At 41.4% G+C, this 22,807-nt stretch overlaps 1 protein-coding gene across 2 annotated transcripts in view; it reads right to left on the bottom strand.

Annotated features, from left to right (window-relative positions):
- The window catches only part of LOC124139846 (gem-associated protein 5-like), a 212,996-nt gene that overhangs the window by 54,936 nt on the left and 135,253 nt on the right, over positions 1 to 22,807 (bottom strand). For both annotated transcript variants that reach the window (XR_007219116.1, XM_048388307.1), the window contains exon 18: positions 13,347 to 13,442. Coding sequence is in view for 1 of the 2 variants with exons in the window: in XM_048388307.1 (XP_048244264.1) it covers positions 13,347 to 13,442 (96 nt within the window). In the remaining variant the exon portion in view is untranslated. The remainder of the gene's footprint in view (positions 1 to 13,346; positions 13,443 to 22,807) is intronic.

Genomic DNA, 22,807 nt, shown 5'->3' with positions numbered 1-22,807 from the left:
TGAGATATTTATGCTATGAACACTTAGTTATTATAGCAGGGTGGTATTAATACGGCAAGCTGAAAATCAAGTTCTGTTCAATTGTTTGGGATATAGTAAGAGTGAGTGAGTATAGTTTTACACCGCTTTTAGCAACATTCCAGCAATATCACGGCGGGGATGCCAGAAATAGGACATATTGTAACCATGTGGGGAATCCAACTCGGGTCTTCGGCGTGACAAGCGAATGCTTTAACCACTAGGTAACCCCCACTATTCCCTGGGATAGTAAGTCTCAGCAAGTGAATGCCTCCTGTCCAATCTGTAAAAATTCCTATAGAGCTTCAAAAAAGAACTGACGTTTGATGATTTGAACAAACATGAGATTCTTAACACCACAGTACAAACAGTTTCATCTTAATCCATCAAGCATTTCTTGAAAAGAAGTAAAATAATGTTTCTTCTGCAAATCTGTCTCCAATAGACAAAATTGCTTGCCAACTGGGTTACTTTGAACAAGCCAGGACCTATTTGTAGTCATTACACTTCGCAATGGTTTCAACTTCCTTGCTCATAGAATTTAAACATCCTTTTTTTTTAATTTGCAAAACCTATCAAATATTTGATGCATCTAGCAAACTTAAGAACACATAAACAATATCTCAGCTCAACTCAACTCAAGCAGTTGAAAAGAAGTCAAAGTTTGCGTTACAAAGGGGGATGGACAATGTACCCAACAGCTCTTGATTGGTCAAATGACCCACAAAGGGGGATGGACAATGTACCCAACAGCTCTTGATTGGTCAAATGACCCACAAAGGGGGATGGACAATGTACCCAACAGCTCTTGATTGGTCAAATGACCCACAAAGGGGGATGGACAATGTACCCAACAGCTCTTGATTGGCCAAACGACCCACAAAGGGGAAGCATTTTGAGATATCGTCCGAAACGTTGCACACATTTTTACACCGTTTTAGTGCACTCATAGACAAGAAACTGCTGCCCCAACCAGCTATGACAGATTCATCATGGTCAGACGAAACAGTGGCAACAGATACTTGACAACAAGGCTTGGTTCTGTAGCACTCCATGGCAACATGTCTCACTTTGCCATCAGTTCGGGCTTCCTCTAATGACAAGTAATTACAATGGTCTGCAAACAAGTTAACTTGAAGACAACAGTCTAGTGGAGCCGGCCTCACATTAGGCTGGCCTAATGTGCCATGAAGCCATCATCATTATCAACAATTACCCTTTTGCCACGGTCTAGACCACCTGTGGGAGTTCATGTAGACAAGTGCAGGCAAACAAACTGCATGGAATACCAAGGCAAACTCACCCGTGAAGATCCAGGTTAGAATAGGTCTTCAGCAACCCATGCTTGCCATAAGAGGCGACTATGCTTGTTGTAAGAGGTGACTAACAGGATCGGGTGGTCAGTCTCGCTGACTTTGTTAATGAATGTCATTGTATCCCAAATGCATAGATCGATGTTCATGATGTCAATCACTAGATTGTCTGGTCCAGACTTGATTATTTTATGGCAACTGTCATACTGCTAGAATACTGCTGAGTGTGCGTTAAACAACAAACAAATGTCTAAAATGACAAGGGCAAACTGTCATCGTTAAATACAATATTTTCTTGTGAACAATACGCAATCAAGTACATGACCTACTCCTTATCTGGGATACCGTGTCAGGAGAAGACGCTCTATTGTGTATAATGTGAAGACACAAACTGCATCGTTTCGCTTCCAATGAATCAGATGGGAGATAACAAACATCAAAATAAATAGCACTAAACATCAAAGTAAATGTACATCTTGCAGCATAGCCATGCTCCAAGGCTGTACTGAACGATAAGTCCATGGGTGTACAGTAATTCTATCCTTATAATAAGTCTTGATAAGGGACAACTTGTTCTCATTATTTATACAATCTAGAAATTATGATTTAAACTAATAAATATTGCCTTAGAGACTTGTGCAAGTGTAATTGCAACACACTATTACTCATCATGGTTATCAACTTTTTTACTGATATTTTCGATTCATTTTTTTCAAAAATTGCAATCAAAATTATCTTTTGTCATTTTCTCGCAAACAAATGATTGGAAGAAATCAAATTGGAAGCTATTATTGTACAGGGAATGACAAATTGTGATATGTTGTTGATTGATATGCTGATTTAATGAGGTGTATTAAAAATATATCTTCACTGTAGCTCTCTGAGGTTACTTGGTTAGTGTTAATGTATGGCACGCAGTTCTATGCACAGCGCACAAGTCACAAATCAGGTGAAGTTAAGCAACGTCAGTCTTGGAGAGTCCTTGGATGGGAGACTGTGTTCGACAGCATGACTCCTGAGAGTGTCTTGGGCTTCACTCCTGCCCCACACTGAGGCACATGTAACATATGTGGTGTCTCCTTGGGCATGAGACTTTGTTCGAAATGTGCCTCTGTTCATCTAGCAGTGAATGGGTACCCGATAGGATGATGGCACTGAAGGTGGTTAATGTTCTAGTGCCTCACAGGCAGCTTGGTTGTATACTTCACAGGGAGATGAGAATGATTGTTGAGTGCACACTGATCCATTGACCGGGGTAATAATAGTGTTGCACTTTAAGCACGAACCTATGGGAGGTATTATGAGCTCAATATGACTAGGCTAATTATGATTATGATTATGATTATTTGATACTTTGACTGGTCATTGATAGAGATCAGCCAATCAGTGATTGTGAATATCAAACTCCCTAAAATATTGCACTTGTGAATGGAAACACTATTGACTTTCAATACACAAAAGAAACATCTATTACTTACGTACGTCAAATAATGGTATTAATATTATATTTATTCATTCTCTGCCATCTTTATAATGAATGATGCTTGCTTAGTAGGGTATCCCACAGTTGCCAATATCAAATGGGTAACATTTGGTCACAGTGGATTGAGATGCTGTTTGGAATGATAGATTGGTTGGTTGGTTTGTTGTTTAACGCCGCACTCAGTAATATTCAAACTATATGAGAGCGGTCTGTAAATAATCGAGTCTGAACCAGACAATCCAGTGATTGATATCATGAGCATTGATCCACGCAATTGGGATCGATGACATGCATCAACCAAGTCAGCGAGCCTGACCACCCAATCCTGTTAAGTCGCCTCTTACGACAAGCATGGAATGATAGATTGGCTAGTAGTGAGTGAGTATGGTTTTATGCAGCAAACTTCCAGCAATACCAAAGCAAGGGGCACCGGAATCGAGGGCTTTACATTGTACCCAAGTGGGGAATCAAACCCAGTGGTTCTCTGGGGTGACAAGCAAACACACCTTAATCACCAGGCTGCCCCAACATTTTATTTAGAAATGTCAGGATAACGTTTAACTTCAGTGTTTCATAGCCTTTCTGTGTTCACAGAGTGATTGTCTTCACTCGGTAGGTCTTCCTCACTTTCCCTCGCTGCTGTCAAGACTATTTTGACTAACCACTGTGAAAGGTCACATGCATCAACCAAGTCAGCGACCAGACCACCTGATAACGTTCAAGTTGACAAGCATTATTTTAAGGCACCTTTTGTGGCAAGCATGAGTTGATGGAAGCCGTATTCTGATACAGATTTTCATGGGTAATACCACATGCAAGATATCCTCCATATGTTATATATCAGATGATATATCATACAGCTGTATATACAATATATATCATCTGGAGGTATATATTATTCCATATGATATACAGTGTCCTCCATATGAAATATAACAGCAGAAGTCATCTGTTTGAAATACCACACCAGGGGATACAGTCCTCTATCCATCTGTAAGATATACCACACCAGGGGATATACAGTCCTCTATCCATCTGTAAGATATACCACACCAGGGGATATACAGTCCTCTTTCCATGTGTTTGATACACATGTATATATATACACATATATCACATCAGAAGAACATCATATAAACTGTTGTTGACTCTAACTACCACAAGTCCCTGAAGCCAGAGTTTTGTCCAATTCTGTTTGGTCTGGTAATCTAAGCTAATACGTGTCTGTGTAACACAAATCTACTGAACAGTGATAAGAGCCATGAACTACCAAACTCAAAATTGTTGGCACAGGCTGATTCTATCCATTGATCGGATCACAAACATCATCCAGCCTCCTGCATCATATGAAATGAAGCCAATCTAGATGCTGCTGATACTTAATGCACAATAAATACACATACACTGAGACATATAGGGAAGACAGAGATATACTGCATGGTCCAGCAGTAGATAAAGGGACATCTTAACTGTCCTGGAAGCCCATGAGCTGTACAGGGCTCTTTGCTTACATCAATAATTACCTAGATCACATGCTGGTGTGTTGCCAGTGTCCTACACACACAGCTCATTGTGCAGTGGATATTATATTGCCCTCTTCTACAAATAACATTGTACCTCTCTATATATAGAAATCCCCAAGTCAGTTTTTCACCACTGCCAAGCTCTGTGTCACCATTTCTAACATAATTGATATCATTTGGCTGAGTATCATAGTCCTCAGATGCATTAGGTTTTACATTAAGTCATTAGGCTCTGTACCACAATGAGGGTATATATGACACAGTACATGAAACACTGATTGGACCACGTACCACTGATGTAAAGAATGATGAAATGCCACGCGCCTGTGTTTGTAAGAAGAGTTTCTTCAGGAGTAATTTGAAGTGGCCTCAGGATGAGGAAATATGTTTTTGCCTCAAAATAGATTATTTGCAGGAAAACTGACCAAATCCTCATTATACTGTTGCCCATAAGTTTAATCATGTCGATAAGCAGGTGTTGGGAACTAAGCTAGGACTTCCTGCAATTACCAACTTCATACCTACAAGCCAAATTCTGACGTGGAAAAATAAAATCTTTCCTCCAACATACCCTTGACAAGGTCAAGACTGAAAGTTACACTTGTTTTCCTAATTTGTTAAGGGAGTGACCATTCAATATGCTTGTTGGTGGCTCGGTCAATACTGCATTCAAGGCACAACATGAGAGTGAGTCGTGTTTATTACTGCTAAGTTGAACATATTTCAGGTGAGGTGAGGGGTATAAAGTCGCATTCAAGATTGTTGCACTTACATAGCGACAAACATTCATATGTGTGTGTTTGGAGCTGCTTGTACTCGTCGGGACTATAGCTAATTTTATAGTGGTAGCCCACTGATATTCCATGCCTCAGTTTAACATGAATACCCTACACAGACAGTGTACTGACTCCGAGCAGACCAGTCCTTGTTTTTGGCCTTGAAGCCGAGCGTCAGGCAGGGTAACAACAAGTACCATCTTTTAACATCATCCGGTTTGACGCGGCCAGGGATCAAAACCCCTGACCTTCCGCTCTCCAGGCAGACAGGCTCTACCACAAGCGGATGGAGCTGCCCTCAGCGACGCAGGTCTCAGATGTATGCCCCTTTGGTGAAACCCACAAGCACAAACATAGGGCCAAAGCACCACAGAACATAATCAGGATAAATCTGGAATTCAAACCAACTATCACAAGATCCTGGCATGTTCAAGGGATGTAACTCTTCAGACCAAATTATGTAGCCTGATTACCTTGGTCCATGTCCACATATACCAGTATAGCTACAAATTTTAGAAAATCAGAAACTATCACAAAATGGATTCTCAGTTTCCTGTATTAGACCCAGAACAACTGTGTCTGGCAATTGCATAACTATCCTTTTCAATAGAAATGCTTAGCATGATGTCTACCATGACCTCTTTAGTCTATCCTGCTCAACATAAGGGATCTACAAGTAAACCGTTGCCAGGTACAGCTTGAGAGTTCTCCATATAAACCGTTGCCAGGTACAGCTTGAGAGTTCTTCAAGTAAACTGTTGCTAAGTTCAGCTTGAGAGTTCTCCATATAAACCGTTGCCAAGTACAGCTTGAGAGTTCTTCATATAAATTGTTGCCAGGTACAGCTTGAGAGTTCTTCAAGTAAACTGTTGCCAAGTACAGCTTGAGAGTTCTCCATATAAACCGTTGCCAAGTACAGCTTGAGAGTTCTTCAAGTAACATGTTGCCAGGTACAGCTTGAGAGTTCTTCATATAAACTGTTGCCAGGTACAGCTTGAGAGTTCTTCAAGTAACATGTTGCCAGGTACAGCTTGAGAGTTCTTCATATAAACTGTTGCCAGGTACAGCTTGAGAGTTCTTCAAGTAACATGTTGCCAGGTACAGCTTGAGAGTTCTTCATATAAACTGTTGCCAGGTACAGCTTGAGAGTTCTTCAAGTAACATGTTGCCAGGTACAGCTTGAGAGTTCTTCATATAAACTGTTGCCAGGTACAGCTTGAGAGTTCTTCATATAAACTGTTGCCAAGTACAGCTTGAGAGTTCTTCATATAAACTGTTGCCAGGTTCAGCTTGAGAGTTCTTCAAGAAAACAGTGAACTAGAATGCAATCTTAATGACCACAACCTCTGTTTCCACACTGACTGGCCTGTGTGCCACCTGTTGATTTGAGGAAGGACATTACAAAAAACTCAAACACTGAAAGAGATCTTGGCTGTTCTTTGTGTGTTGTTTAACGGTGCTAGAATGATGGCATCAAGTTTTGTTTGCTTGTTATACAACTAATTGATTCCCTGGTCCAGATTAACAGGCCAATGTAAAATAGTTGTAATATTGCTGAGTACAAGACATAACACTCACTCAAGAATAGTACGACATCACAGGCTATAAGTTGCCTTATAATTCCAGGATATTAATAATACAAGCAAGGTCCTTTTCCTCATTACCAAAGTAAAGTGCATTGTCCACGTTGGCAATAATTAGATAATATACTTACAGAATATTTACAGCCTTACTTTAAAGACAGATACTAAATGGATGTCGATGGACTGCAAATGGTGAGCCGCCTACCGTAAGCAACAATCTCTGAACGATGCTGTACTATTATTTACAGTTAATATGATTAAGGCCCTGTCATGTGGCTTCTCAGTGTACTAAATGTGAGTATTGCCAACAGTATTGGTGCAGCTCGACACCTAACTGAATTAAGCCTCTATGCTGACACATAGCATGCATTGCCCATCACTCAGAAACACCTTGTCCTGATGTGTGCATGGACAGTGGAGGAAAACAGTGGAAGGTTTCACAACGTGGGTCTTGTACAAGCAATAATGACTATTTGCCCAGCAATATGAACACGACCCATGAGATGAGATTTTACCATATGTCATTTGTGCCTAGCAACAGAACAAACACCAGAATTGAACTGGGTTTGGGGTTTCCTTTTTTAACGTCAGAAACATTTCTATGGAATTGTCAATTAACATGCAATGGCACTTCATGTAATGTAAGACATTGCTTGCTCAGCCTCACTTGGTATAACTGTCACTCGGAAGCTTGTCTGAATACTTATACCAGAATGTCATCGCAATTAAGGCATGTTCATGTTGGGAGTTCAGGCCTGAAGGGTCCTCTTTCTCACGTTATAGTTTGGACCAAATCCAAGTGATGATGAATAAACCCAAGGTTGATGCACTGTTGTCACAAAATTACATCACACAACTGAAGTATGATCAGAGTTATCTGCCCTTGCTATGGTAAGTGAGTGAGCCACTTTTAACAGTATTCCAGTTATATCACAGTGTGTCAGCTTAATGTAGGAGGAAAGCCCGAAGTGATGCAGGTCTCAGACGTTTACCACTTCGGTGAAACCCACGAGCACAGGTATGGTGCTGACAAACCTAGAAACATAATCAGGGCCATTCGGGATTCGAACCCACAATCATAGGTTTCTGGCGTGCCCAAGGGACGCAACTCTGCACAGCGAATCCCGGCGCCTTAGACAACTGGGCCACCTGTGTCCCCCCGACCCCACCAGGCCTGAGACCAGCTCCTTGGTTGTTGTTTAATGCCACACTCAGCAATATTTCAGGTATATGACGGCGGTCTGGAAATAATCGAGTCTGGACCAGACAATCCAGTGATTGATATCATGAGCATCGATCCACGCCATGGGACATGATGCCATGCATCAACCAAATCAGCGAGCTTGACCACCAAATCCTATCAGTTGCCTCTAACGACATGCATATTCACCTTTTACAGCAAGCATGGGTTGCTTAAGACCTATTCTACCCAGGATCTTCACGGGTCCAGTATATTGTGTATATAGTACATGTATATATGGTGTTGCTAGTATTAGTATCAATACTGGCATTTAGTTATCAGTATTAGTTTTCAGTATGGGGTTTGAAGATTTTAATGAAGAGGTCACACAACATCATTCAGATTTTAAATAAGTTATGCTTGGGTCAGTCACAACTCCATTGGCTCAATAGTGTCCGCCAGGGCAAATGTTCTGGTTGAGTGGTTGATCCTTGTCTTTTAACCCTCACTTGCACCTCAATCACGACACAGTCAAGTCAGATGACAGCAAGTGGACACATTATGAAAACTCTTTACTTTCAAGGTATGTTTACAACTAAATGCATAAACATGTACATAAATATACCTTTTCTTAGATATGATTATACAAATAGGTGTAAGTTAAATTGATATGATACTATTTTCTATGATGCGTGAGAGATGTAGTGAATGAGTGATTCTCCAGGACAGGCAATAACTTGACTATTTTTTGTGAAGCTTTTAGCGTGTATATGGTAAATGACTGTCCATGATAGTACTAGGATGTTTGGTATTTTAGTATGTTTTATAAAGGTGCTTTGTTCAGATCTGTAAATACATGTAAAGAAGCAGTGATGGTATTTTGATGAGAAAGAAAGTAGTACCTACATCATCTTTTGTATTTGCAGCCCTATACACATGTAACTGGCAAGGAAGTCATATTTGTCTGATGTCAGTTCATTTTAATGAACCATTGCATTGTCACAATTTTGATCATATTTCTGAGTGAGTATGGTTCAAGTTACACCGATTTTGGAAATATTCCAGCAATAAGACGGCTGGGGACACCAGAAATGGGCTAGACACATTGTACCCATATGGGTCTTCAAATTACCCACTGCCGTAATCTAACATGTCCTTTGTAATATTGTTCTGTCAATGAAGACGGCACATCCAGCATGTGACACCTTTCTTACCATCCCGGTAACATCGCTGGCATCAGTGTGAATGCAGCCATTACAAGAATCTTGAAATTTGCTCTCTAACTCCATATGTAGTGACATTGATGTTTGTTTGTGTGTGTGTGTTTTGGAATAGTTTTGAAAAGGTTTTCTATTTCCGAGATGAATTTACGTTTTGTTTTTGTTTAATCAGATTGTTTCAAGATGGCAGACTAATGGAAAAGCACACAGCTCCTCTCCTCCTCCCCTACATTCTTTTATACCAATTACATATCTGTTAAAATGAAATCGAATTTCAAATTGACAAACAAATAAAATAACTTAGCAGGGGGAAAAGTAAACATAACGGTCAGTCGGTTGTGAGTTCAACTCATAGTGGGGAGCTTTGGCTGGTGGCAGCAATAGTATACAGAGCTCCACGAATGGGGTTGGTTGGTTGGTTTGTTGTTTAACGCCGCATTCATCAATATTCCAGCTATATGACAGCGGTCTGAAAATAATCAAGTCTGGACCAGACAATCCAGTGATTAATATCATGAGCACTGATCCACGCAATCGGGATTGATGACAAGCATAGTCGCCTGTTACGGCAAGCATGGGCTGCTGAAGACATATTCTGCCCCGGATCTTCACGGGTCCCGCGAATGGGGTGAGGAGCTTGAGACTGAGACTGAAGTTGAATAGGGGAGGTGAGGTAAGACTTATTGAATGAGTGAGAGAAGTTACAGACTGTCACACTTAAAACTGACATGTCATGAATTGATAGAAATTGAAAGAAGGCTGAAAGTGACATACATCATTCCACTTTATCTTAAAGGGAGACTTAGCTTGGGTAAATTAGCTGCCCAAGAAAGTTTGATTCTACTCCTTGAAAACCCACTTTGAATGTCTGCTTATGAATCAGTTAATGAATTCCAAATTACACTGAGACAAGATGCCTCAGCTTAGAAAATTGCTCTAACTACAATGTATATAATTTGACTAGAAACAGACAGTCTCGGCTGGATGTCTCTCTTTAAGAAGTGCTCTATGTCAATGTTGGCAATCGTTATAAAATCTTTACCAAATAGTTTAGAACATTACTAAAAGGACAGACACGAAATGGATGCCTATGGCGCCAAAATGGTGAGGGCACCTACCTTTAACAAGAATCTCACAACAATGTAATATTCTTCACCTAACAAAGAGGGTCTGACGGGGAGAATATTTGCATGACCTGAAAGATCCTTGACCCACTGAAAGTTGAGCTCCTTCAATGTCATTATCTGCCAGACCTGAGGAGTGTTATCAAGATTATGTTCATAGTCTCCATGACTCTACATGCTGCCTGCTGTAAACCTGGCTTGAAGGAGGCCAATATGTCACAATGTTGAAGCACTGAACTACAGTGAGGAATATGTCACAATGTTGAAGCACTGAACTACAGTGAGTGAGTGAGTGAGTGAGTGAGTGAGTGAGTGAGTGAGTGAGTGAGTGAGTGAGTGAGTGAGTGAATGAGTGAGTGATGAGTGAGTGGAGAGATGTTTACCCTGTAAAAATGGAAATAAAATGCCATGACACTGAAGCTCATCTGTACGAATAGCCAACAATTTAAAGCTTAACTGAGGCAGCCATTTTACAAAAGTTTCTGTCAGAGTTCATATTTAAATATTTTCTGCCGAAGTGTTTGTGTCACCTTGAGAAGAGTAAGCATATTTGGTTGTTAGTATATAGAGTATATAGTACATGCATATGATAGTGTTGACAATTGCTAGTATAAGTATCACGACTAGCATCTAGTTATCAGTATATAGGTTGGTTGGTTGTTGTTTAATGCCACACTCAGCAATATTTCAGGTATATGACGGCGGTCTGTAAATAATCGAGTCTGGACCAGACAATCCAGTGATTGATATCATGAGCATCCATCCACGCCATGGGACATGATGCCATGCATCAACCAAATCAGCGAGCTTGACCTACCGATCCTATCAGTTGCCTCTAACGACATGCATATTCACCTTTTACAGCAAGCATGGGTTGCTTAAGACCTATTCTACCCAGGATCTTCACGGGTCCAGTATATTGTGTATATAGTACATGTATATATGGTGTTGCTAGTATTAGTATCAATACTGGCATTAAGTATTTTCAGTATGGGGTTTGAAGATTTTTATGAAGAGGTCACACAACATCATTCAGATTTTAAATAAGTTATGCTTGGGTCAGTCACAACTCCATTGGCTCAATAGTGTCCGCCAGGGCAAATGTTCTGGTTGAGTGGTTGATCCTTGTCTTTTAACCCTCACTTGCACCTCAATCACGACACAGACAAGTCAGATGACAGCAAGTGGACACATTATGAAAACTCTTTACTTTCAAGGTATGTTTACAACTAAATGCATAAACATGTACATAAATATACCTTTTCTTAGATAAGATTATACAAATAGGTGTAAGTTAAATTGATATGATACTATTTTCTATGATGCGTGAGAGATGTAGTGAATGAGTGATTCTCCAGGACAGGCAATAACTTGACTATTTTTTGTGAAGCTTTTAGCATGTATATGGTAAATGACTGTCCATGATAGTCCTAGGATGTTTGGTATTTTAGTATGTTTTATAAAGGTGCTATGTTCAGATCTGTAAATACATGTAAAGAAGCAGTGATGGTATTTTGATGAGAAAGAAAGTAGTACCTACATCATCTTTTGTATTTGCAGCCCTATACACATGTAACTGGCAAGGAAGTCATATTTGTCTGATGTCAGTTCATTTTAATGAACCATTGCATTGTCACAATTTTGATCATATTTCTGAGTGAGTATGGTTCAAGTTACACCGATTTTGGAAATATTCCAGCAATAAGACGGCTGGGGACACCAGAAATGGGCTAGACACATTGTACCCATATGGGTCTTCAAATTACCCACTGCCGTAATCTAACATGTCCTTTGTAATATTGTTCTTTCAATGAAGACGGCACATCCACATCAATTACTGATTGCTGAAATAGTTCCTTACAGTAAGTATGATAAAACACATGCATCATTGTGAAAAGCAACAACAGCCATGAATGTACCAAAGAAAATTTAATGGTGACAAATGCCCTGTTAAAAGTTAAATAGTCTATCTTGTTAAATGAAATGAAACAAATTGATGCTTTCTTTCCGCGTCCCATTTCACAATCGAATTGCCGATATTCTCAGCAGCCCATGGTAAAAAAGTCTTAAAAAGTCTTATGTTTCTCAACTTTCCTGCTGTGGGGTTACCCCAAACACACCCACACCACTGTGGTCGTGCCACAGCAGCCACAACCACGACAAAATTGTCCGAGGTGGGGTTGGGCGTTGGCAAAATGAATTGACACTACTTTCTCGATCTGTAGGCAACAGCACAGAATCTTCAGACTTCACATCTGTTCTGAATACAACTGAACTTACAGCACATTAGCCTTCAGTCTCATAAATCATGAAAGTAATTCATAAAGCTGAATGAGCTCACATCAGCAGTGACACATTAATCCATGTAATCTGCAGGGAAGACGTATCACCCACCACTAGATCACTACAAATCAACAGGTACCTTGAGTCAGATAACAGCCTGTATAGATCAAGTCAATTGCATAATACCCACGCATATATATATATATAGAGAGAGAGACTGCAATGTTTATTTGTGCAGCTGATCTCGACATCACTTGATTTGGAATAATCTATACTAATTGATTAAAACATGTTAACATAATAAGCCATATTTACTGTGAAGAAATACAATCAGTTTTATACATCTCGGAGAAAGAGCTCCCAATGACTGAAATTTGACAACTGCAAAGTCACATGATGAACTTAAGGGGAGTTACTGAAGGTGGTCAATGTGTGTGACGTACAACTCAAGTCCTTCAACTTGTTCTCCAGGTGTTTGGAACAGGCTGGGTGGGTGTGGCTAACAGATTTATGACCAGGTCATGTCCTTGAGACGCTTAACACATCATCATACACCATGTTCAGTCTTATCTGATCAACCTCTATCTATGTAACATTTGTTTATGCCACCACCTCCACCCCAACCCCTACCTCACAAACATGTAACATTTTTTACGAACACCCCCTGCCCATAGTAAATGACCTGTCCCTCAGCGCCAAAATTGTCACATTTTGATACTTCAATATGGACATACTATTAGTCAAAGCTTCTCAGACAACAGACATCTGTTACTGTAAAAAAGAGTCAGTTGAGAAATAACGAAGAGAACAATACCTGACTTAGTGACAGGTTATATAACTCACCTTCTCTGTTGAGACATCTGTATGTTCCCCGGCGATCAGTAAACAATCCCAGATGGACACTGTCGTCATCCTGGACATGGGGATCTGCATCCTGATCTGAAAACCAGCAGACACACTATCACTGCATACAGATGGCTATCAGACATCTATGTCTGAATCCAAAATGCAATTGAACGAGATCTCACTACCTCTACCTAGCGACAATCTGGTTAAGACAAAGTCCTTACATCATAGAACAGGTGTGTGCAAGTAATTATATCTGTGTACATACAGATTGCATGAGGGGTAAACATATGCTGTTGAAGAAAAACCCGAGAGCCGGAGTAGGCTGTTGGCTTGCATGTGCAAGTTATACATGGAATAAATGACATGAGTGCAAATATACTACTCAAACAAAACTTAAAGAACACCTGATTCTTTCATATGACAGATTAACTATAGTCACATGAATAAATTGGGTGTTTAATAACTAAATCTATTAGAAATTGGCACTGGCCATGAAGTCCTTGCCAAACTGCCCAACTGATAAGGACTAGTAGAAATTTGCCATTTTATTGGTTTTGTTATATGTTATCATTATAAGGACTTGTGGACTAAAACTGTTAGTTTCTACCTCTGGAGTAGTACTTTCAGATTTATACTATGGGACCACATGAGGTGCATCTAATTATCCAGAAGACATGACAGCTTAACTGTAGTCACATGAATGAATCGGATGTATTTTAATTTCTATTGAGTTGTATATTTACTTTGATATTTTGTACCATGGGACCACATCATGTGTATAGATCTAACAGAGCCATTATCCATATGACTGAACTGAGGGGGCAGTGAATATTGCTTTAAATGTACCGGTATGTCATGTGCTGCTCCTGTATATCTGAACACTAAGTAGAGCAATCAGGAGTATTGGTAATTTAAGGTAGATCGTTCAACTCAATGGGCCACCTCAACGGGCCACCCTGCTCAGGCACCTCAACGGGCCACCCTGCTCAGGCACCTCAACGGGCCACCCTGCTCAGCCACCTCAACGGGCCACCCTGCTCAGCCACCTCAACGGGCCACCCTGCTCAGCCACCTCAACGGGCCACCCTGCTCAGCCACCTCAACGGGCCACCCTGCTCAGCCACCTCAACGAGCCACCCTGCTCAGGCACCTCAACGGGCCACCCTGCTCAGCCACCTCAACGGGCCACCCTGCTCAGGCACACCCTGCTCAGCCACCTCAACGGGCCACCCTGCTCAGGCACCTCAACGGGCCACCCTGCTCAGCCACCTCAACGGGCCACCCTGCTCAGGCACCTCAACGGGCCACCCTGCTCAGCCACCTCAACGGGCCACCCTGCTCAGCCACCTCAACGGGCCACCCTGCTCAGGCACCTCAACGGGCCACCCTGCTCAGCCACCTCAACGAGCCACCCTGCTCAGCCACCTCAACGGGCCACCCTGCTCAGCCACCTCAACGGGCCACCCTGCTCAGCCACCTCAACGAGCCACCCTGCTCAGCCACCTCAACGGGCCACCCTGCTCAGCCACCTCAACGGGCCACCCTGCTCAGCCACCTCAACGGGCCACCCTGCTCAGGCACCTCAACGGGCCACCCTGCTCAGCCACCTCAACGGGCCACCCTGCTCAGCCACCTTAACGGGCCACCCTGCTCAGGCACACCCTGCTCAGCCACCTTAACGGGCCACCCTGCTCAGGCACCTCAATGGGCCACCCTGCTCAGACACCTTAACGGGCCACCCTGCTCAGCCACCTCAACGGGCCACCCTGCTCAGGCACCTCAACGGGCCACCCTGCTCAGCCACCTCAACGGGCCACCCTGCTCAGGCACACCCTGCTCAGCCACCTCAACGGGCCACCCTGCTCAGGCACACCCTGCTCAGCCACCTCAACGGGCCACCCTGCTCAGGCACACCCTGCTCAGCCACCTCAACGGGCCACCCTGCTCAGGCACACCCTGCTCAGCCACCTCAACGGGCCACCCTGCTCAGCCACCTCGAACACAGACAACAGTCAGTACAGATTGTTTGCAGGTTACTAAGTGCATCACTGGTTACATCTATGCCACATTCTATGAATCTCCTAAACACAGACAACCTTGACAGTTATGCACCTGCATTCTCACATGCATCTCTTTAACATCTGCTATGCCACATACTGATATAAGAAACAAAGTCAGTGAGGACAAGAGGAGACTCATCATCGAAGTAGTCGGTCTATATGGGAAACAACAACTTAGTTGAAGTGATTAACAATGTTGATATTTCCCATAATGAAAACACTTGCAAATAATTCTATCTAGCATATAACTAGGTGAGATGAGGTGAAATGGGGTTTAACATTGCGTCCAAGATTATTGCACTTATATAGTGACATGCATGCACGTGTGTGTGGCTGCTTGTACTTGTCCAGACTAATGCACATTGTATAGTGCAAGCACACTGAGATACCATGCCGCAGGACCCTGGTCTGCTCTCCGGACGCACACTCTACCACGAGTCCACAGGTGCTCGCATATAATTAGAAAGTATGATCAATTTTGTGAAGGAAAAGTTATAGCAAAGTGTTACAAGATAATTACGTAACACAGTAACACATCACTCACAGGTCAAGATGCTGCTTGAAAAATCTACTGTGTTGATGTAATTAGCATTGATTATGTATATACACTGATGGAAATAGTTATTACTGATGCATAGATCTGTGGTCCACGGACAGTGTTAGATGGCTGTCAGGTCTGTGGTCCGCGGACAGTGTTAGATGGCTGTCATGTCTGTGGTCCACAGACAGTGTTAGATGGCTGTCATGTCTGTGGTCCACAGACAGTGTAAGATGGCTGTCATGTCTGTGGTCCACGGACAGTGTTAGATGGCTGTCATGTCTATGGTCCACAGAAAGTGTTAGATGGCTGTCATGTCTGTTGTCATAATGCCATAATGAGGTTTGATGGGTTTGCCCCCCAATGTAAAGACATTACTGTGAGCATGTAACACCGGAAATACCATGTCAACAAATCCGTACTGAAGTACGCAAATTAATCATGTAATTACACTGTCTGGTTATAAAAAGTGTTTATTGTACATCTGGACTTATGTTTGTAACGTATTTCATTAATTTCATTCAAAATTCCTTTTAATATTGTTTAAACTAATTTTGGCGAAATTGTGTGTAAAGCGATCAGAAGATCACACAACTCAATGCAAAGATATTACCGTAACACCTGAAATACCATGTCAACAAATCCGTACTTGAGTACACAGAATCATTTTGTAATTACACTGTCTGGTTATACAAAGTGTTCATTGTATATCTGGACTTAAGTTTGTAACTTATTTGATTAATTTCATTCAAAATTCCTTTTAATATTGTTTAAATTAATTTCGGTGAAATCGTGTGAGATGCCAAATAAGGTCGCCATTATTTACAGCAACCACGGTCAGATTACTGCTATTGACGCCTTGAAACGAACTTTAGTTGACAGAGAATGGATACATATATCATCAATGCCATACTTTGAATCGTTAAAAGTCATATTTGTTGTAGTTTGACGAATCTATGTCAACATGCAGTTCTCATGATCACGTGCTACGGTTAGGGTTATTATTTTAAATTATACTTGGGTGTCACTATACTCAAGAAAATATGGCACCTCTCAGGGATCAACCATTATGTAGATATGTCTCATCACTTACAGCAGAAGAACACCCATGTCTTGCTGTTTAATACATCTCTGACTCAGGGATCAACCATTATGTAGATATGTCTCATCATTTACAGCCGGAGAACACCCATGTCTTGCTGTTTAATACATCTCTGACTCAGGGATCAACCATTATGTAGATATGTCTCATCATTTACAGCAGAAGAACACCCATGTCTTGCTGTTTAATACATCTCTGACTCAGGGATCAACCATTATGTAGATATGTCTCATCATTTACAGCCAGAGAACACCCATATCTTGCTGTTTAATACATCTCTGACTCAGGGATCAACCATTATGTAGATATGTCTCATCATTTACAGCCGGAGAACACCAATGTCTTGCTGTTTAATACATCTCTGACTCAGGGATCAACCATTATGTAGTTATGTCTCATCATTTACAGCCGGAGAACACCAATGTCTTGCTGTTTAATACATCTCTGACTCAGGGATCAACCATTATGTAGATATGTCTCATCATTTACAGCCGGAGAACACCAATGTCATGCTGTTTAATACATCTCTGACTCAGGGATCAACCATTATGTAGATATGTCTCATCATTTACAGCCGGAGAACACCAATGTCATGCTGTTTAATACATCTCTGACTCAGGGAACAACCCGACCGCCCCTCAACGAATAAGAGCTGGGACACTTGTTAGAGCAAATATGGTATCTCTGTACTTCAAGTCAGGTACAAAGTGGCAAATGTAGATATTCAACACCCAGTCATGCACTCAAATTCAGTGGATGGCGTGCACAACATAGGTGTATGAATTACAAACAGTTGCAATGTCTTCATTTATATGCCATTCAACAGTACGTCTAGCATCGCACCACTTGAATATATTACACATGTAATGTATGTAGGTGTACTCTTATACTGGCAGTCAAACTGAAGTCTGACTTTATTTCGCCATGTACATAAAAGCATCAATGATTCATCATTACAAATATAAATGTGTAACAACTGCCGAAAAGTCACCGGTCTGCAAGGACCTGGCATCAGTCTTTCAGGGATCTCTTGGCATCATCCAGCAGCCATTGTGACCGACAGATCCTCTGTTGACTCCTGTCATGTGACCCACTGATCCTCAGTTGATGCCTGTCATGTGACCCACTGATCCTCAGTTGACGTCTGTCATGTGACCCACTGATCCTCAGTTGATGCCTGTCATGTGACCCACTGATCCTCAGTTGACGTCTGTCATGTGACCCACTGATCCTCAGTTGATGCCTGTCATATGACCCACTGATCCTCAGTTGACGTCTGTCATGTGACCCACTGATCCTCAGTTGATGCCTGTCATGTGACCCACTGATCCTCAGTTGACGTCTGTCATGTGACCACCTGATCCTCAGTTGACGCCTGTCAAATATGTCTGCCCTCCCCAACTCCAAAAAATATAAACTGTTTTAGAACTAAAAACCAAACAAACATCTGCTTATTTACCAGACAAGAATTTTACACAATATATGGTACCTGTGAAACTTGAAACAAAATGAAATCACAAGTGTCATCATTATATATAGTACAGAAGAACACCCCAAGACAAGCTGCAACAATCCTGAATGTGACTGCAGTGTAACTAAGACCGTACACACAAACATAGAGGAGTTCTTAAAATTGGAGTTTATCTAAATCGAATTCTTCACTGGGACGATACAGCCTGGAATGCTTCAGAAATAGGCAGTAGTTCCAACTGCCATCCTTCATCTCAACACTTGTGTCTTATTCTAAGTGTTCTGGGATCAGTATTTCTTTGCAATGTAACAGAGTTAAGTGGGTAGTCTAAAAATACTTTCCACTTCAACCTCAGTGTGAAGCAGGGCTATATATAGAGTACACCAAGCCAGCTCCCTGACATTGTCCTGACCTCACTTCCAGTGCTTACAGCCGTGGTGTTTGCTTCCTGCTGACACCAAAACATAAACAAACCCACACCAGGCATATGATAGTTCTCCTGATTGAGAAATAACTCAGAATGACTTTATCAACAACATTTATCCATCTAAGGGTCCTATCTGATCAAATATTGGTTTTGTTTGTTTGTTTGTTTGTTTGCTTGTATGTTGTTTAACGCCACACTCAGCAAAATTCCAGCTATATGAAGGTGGTCTGGAAATAATCGAGTCTGGACCAGACAATCCAGTGATTGACATCACGAGCATCGATCCATGGAATTGGGACACGATGACATGCATCAACCAAGTAAGCAAACCTGACCGCACGATCCTGTTAGTCGCCTCTTACGACAATCATGGGTTGCTGAAGACGTATTCTATCCCGGATCTTCACGGGTAATTGATTTTGTCATGACTGCGACTATGAGTGAGTGAGTGAGTGAGTGAGTGAGTGAGTGAGTGAGTGAGTGAGTGAGTGAGTGAGTGAGTGAGTGAGTGAGTGAGTGAGTGAGTGAGTTAGTGAGTGAGCACTTAGCAATATTCCAGCTATACTTATGACGGCAAACTGCAAACAATTAGCCTGGACCAGACAAACCAGTGAGCAGAGATTCACACTTAGTGTTCATTTTGTGTTCAAATGTTTGCTTGTTTGTTTGTTGCCAAGTCAGCGAGGCTGACCACCCGATTCCATTAGTGTCTTTTCCAATAATGATGCAAGAATTATCACAACCTAAACATGGATTATATTATGACACTAACATTTGTCAGTCTGCTTATCTTACCAGTGTTTATACGGAAGTGTTACGAAGCAAGCTCCATCACAATGTGTGATATCTTCATTACACTGTCATCTTAAGCACACTGACTGAAATAATCCTGTAAGGAGCTTTTTGGCAGTACCTGACACGTAAAACAGGCTGTCTGATTGGCGCTTGTTACTATTGGCTTACGCCAACATGGGCAAAGGTTGCTATCTGCATGTCATAAAATCAACAACATAGTGTTTGTGTCAAGCCTTTTAAGACACAATTGAGTATTTTACTGACACAAAGAAAAACCCTGGTGAATATTGTGATGGGTCAGTTAAAGGCAGATCAGCATGCCACAATGTCATGACTGGCAAAACTTTGTCCTGGACAGACCATTTTCTCCAAAGAGAAGTGGTTGGCTTTATTCCTACTGATGACTGAAATGGGAAGTTAGTTACTGGTGGGCCCAAACAGCCCTTCTTTTTTTTGTCAACTTTAAGAACACACTGTCAAGACACATTGACATGATGATCAACCAAGTCGCCGACAACAAGCATACGTAACTGCCAACCAATTTTAACCCGAATCACCATAAGGTAATGCATCATACAGTTGACCTGGCTTTCAAAAAATATAAATGAAAATTGTTTCTTCAAATTTACCCGATTGATGAAAGGTACAAAATTCATAAGATTCTTCAAAAGGAGTGGAGACACACAAACAGAAAATTAGAAAAATAATTTTTTTTTATCAGATGTTCTATGATTCTTCAGCTATAAATATCAATGTCTGGCTTGGCATCCCTTCACAGAGACAACAAATCTTACTGTATGAATAGAGAGCGGTAGGCCATTAATTTGGTTAATAAAAGACATATTACATTACCATCAATCCTAAAATAGCAGCAAGCCTCAATTATTGGCTTGTTTGACAAGTTTGAGTTTGTCTGTAGATGTCCACCAGAATAATGAGGAGCTGACACCAGCAGCGGGACTCTGAAGGGAGCCAGATTCCCAGATTCCATATTCAGGGTTTCAAGCCAGAGTCTGAAACACTGTTCTGATGAATACCCAGGGTGGGTAAAGATTTGTCCTCAACAAATTCAAGGCCTTTTCATTAGTCTTTTCCAAGGCACTTATAGTCAAATTCAAGGCAAATATTATCCCAGTTCGCAATCACATTCATTTGGTGGAACACTCATAATTCACACACTCATCATCCCATGAGGTGTGGCTTCAGCTTTGGAGTTAAATGACCGGTTTCCGTCCGATACCGCGAAAATCTAAACTTGTTAAATACCGATACTGTGAAAGGGAAAATGGGTTAATAGACGAGCTTGGTCTCAAATAACCGGATGATGTTGTAAGAGCTAACTAATATAAGGTTGATATTGCATGCCATCATGCCCCGATGATGCGAATCTGCTCCTGCTGTCAGTCACTGGTTTGTCTAGTCTGGACTTAAATATTTACAGGATCTGTTGATATAGCAAGAATTGTGCTGCATTAAACAATCTTACTCATCAATATTCCATCATCTTCTTATTCACCCCACTTGAAAGCAGACGCTTAATCAGTGTCCACCATTACAACTGAAGAACAATCACACTCCCATCACCAACAATGCAACGTTAAGGCAGAATTCCTAATTCCACAGCCACTTGAGCAGTATCTGTCAGTACACCCAGTATGTGTTCCAAGTTGGCCCCACTGCACTGATGATCCCTTGATTGTGGTCTTTAAGCATGTCTAATTTAAACACATGAACTCTCAAGGGCTTTGCCACAAGAGGAATGGAGTCATTGACTCCTCGCTTCAGACCTGCAGGGAACATGTCAAACATTTCTTCGTCACTTTCCGTTTATTTAATACATACTTATTCAAAATGACTTGACTTAGATTTCCTGGTGCAATACACAAAATCTTCCATAGAATTCAAAACGTTTTCATGAAATAACATAGTGAGGTATATTATTTTAGTTAATAAATTGACATGAAATGAGGTTGAAATGGTCCCGTTCTGAACTTGATTGACATTTTTTCTCTTCCTGTTACCTTGGAATGCTCTTAGAAACACCTCAAGGAAATGAGACCGTGGAGCATGTCATTTCCATGTTAACTTTCTCATCCTTCTTTTACAAAACATACTTACCAGGAGAGAGGGTTAAACGTTGATTCCTGCAAGATTTCAACATGTCTCCCCTGTACATTGTATTTGAACATGGGAATGCAGACGCTCGTGGTAGGACTATGCACATGCTGTATTTATCAAGTACTGCAAGGAGAGAATACATGTAGCTATCTCTTTTGTCTGTGGGCACTTGGGGACAATGACATGATGTAAGATGGGATGGGAGGGGGCAGGGATGAAAATCTAATGACAACATCCTGAATGTTTTATAGTCATATTCTGATCGAGAAAATGAGGACTCAATTGTCTCGGGAAAACTATTTTAGCTTTGAAGAAGAAGTCATAATCCCTTTTGATGTTTTGTGCAGCAATATCCAGCATTATAAAGGCCCAGATGTATACAGGCAAACCAGTGGTTGATGGCACTACTTCCCACGTGCCGAAATCGGGGTACAAAGACAAGGCCTGACCACCTACCTGTACCATTATAGATAGCTCCAAGATGAGCATTGCATGGATACCGTGGCCCTTCTGAGAGACCCATCTGCTAAAAGGTTTGACCTAGTTACATTTTATCACCAACTCAGTGTTGGAAATAAAGGACCCCTGGGGTCCTTGTTCATGTCTTATTACTGCTTAAGGGGTCAGATATGTACGGGTACAACAGAAGCCAAAATCAGAATACAGAAGTGCAGAGTCCATTCTGCCACAGGATGCTTTGTGCATGGCGCTTCACCGGGTTCCTTGAACGCTTACGTATATGACACATCTTGGATGCCAAACCATGGTAAACTTCAACATGGCAGTACACGTTTCTCTCATTATTTCTCCTTTCCCGTAAATGAATCGGAACTGTCATACTGGTGTATGATGTATTCCAGAATGGAATCTAAAAAATGAGCATGCATGGTTATGTAGTACAGTACTCTAAGCGTACAGCACTTTCCAGCATGCAGTCGTAATCA

This window comes from Haliotis rufescens, unplaced genomic scaffold (assembly GCF_023055435.1).
Source record: "Haliotis rufescens isolate VD_foot unplaced genomic scaffold, xgHalRufe1.0.p SCAF_7, whole genome shotgun sequence".
In the NCBI taxonomy this organism is placed as follows: domain Eukaryota; kingdom Metazoa; phylum Mollusca; class Gastropoda; order Lepetellida; family Haliotidae; genus Haliotis; species Haliotis rufescens.
This window is presented reverse-complemented; position numbering and strand designations above follow the sequence as displayed.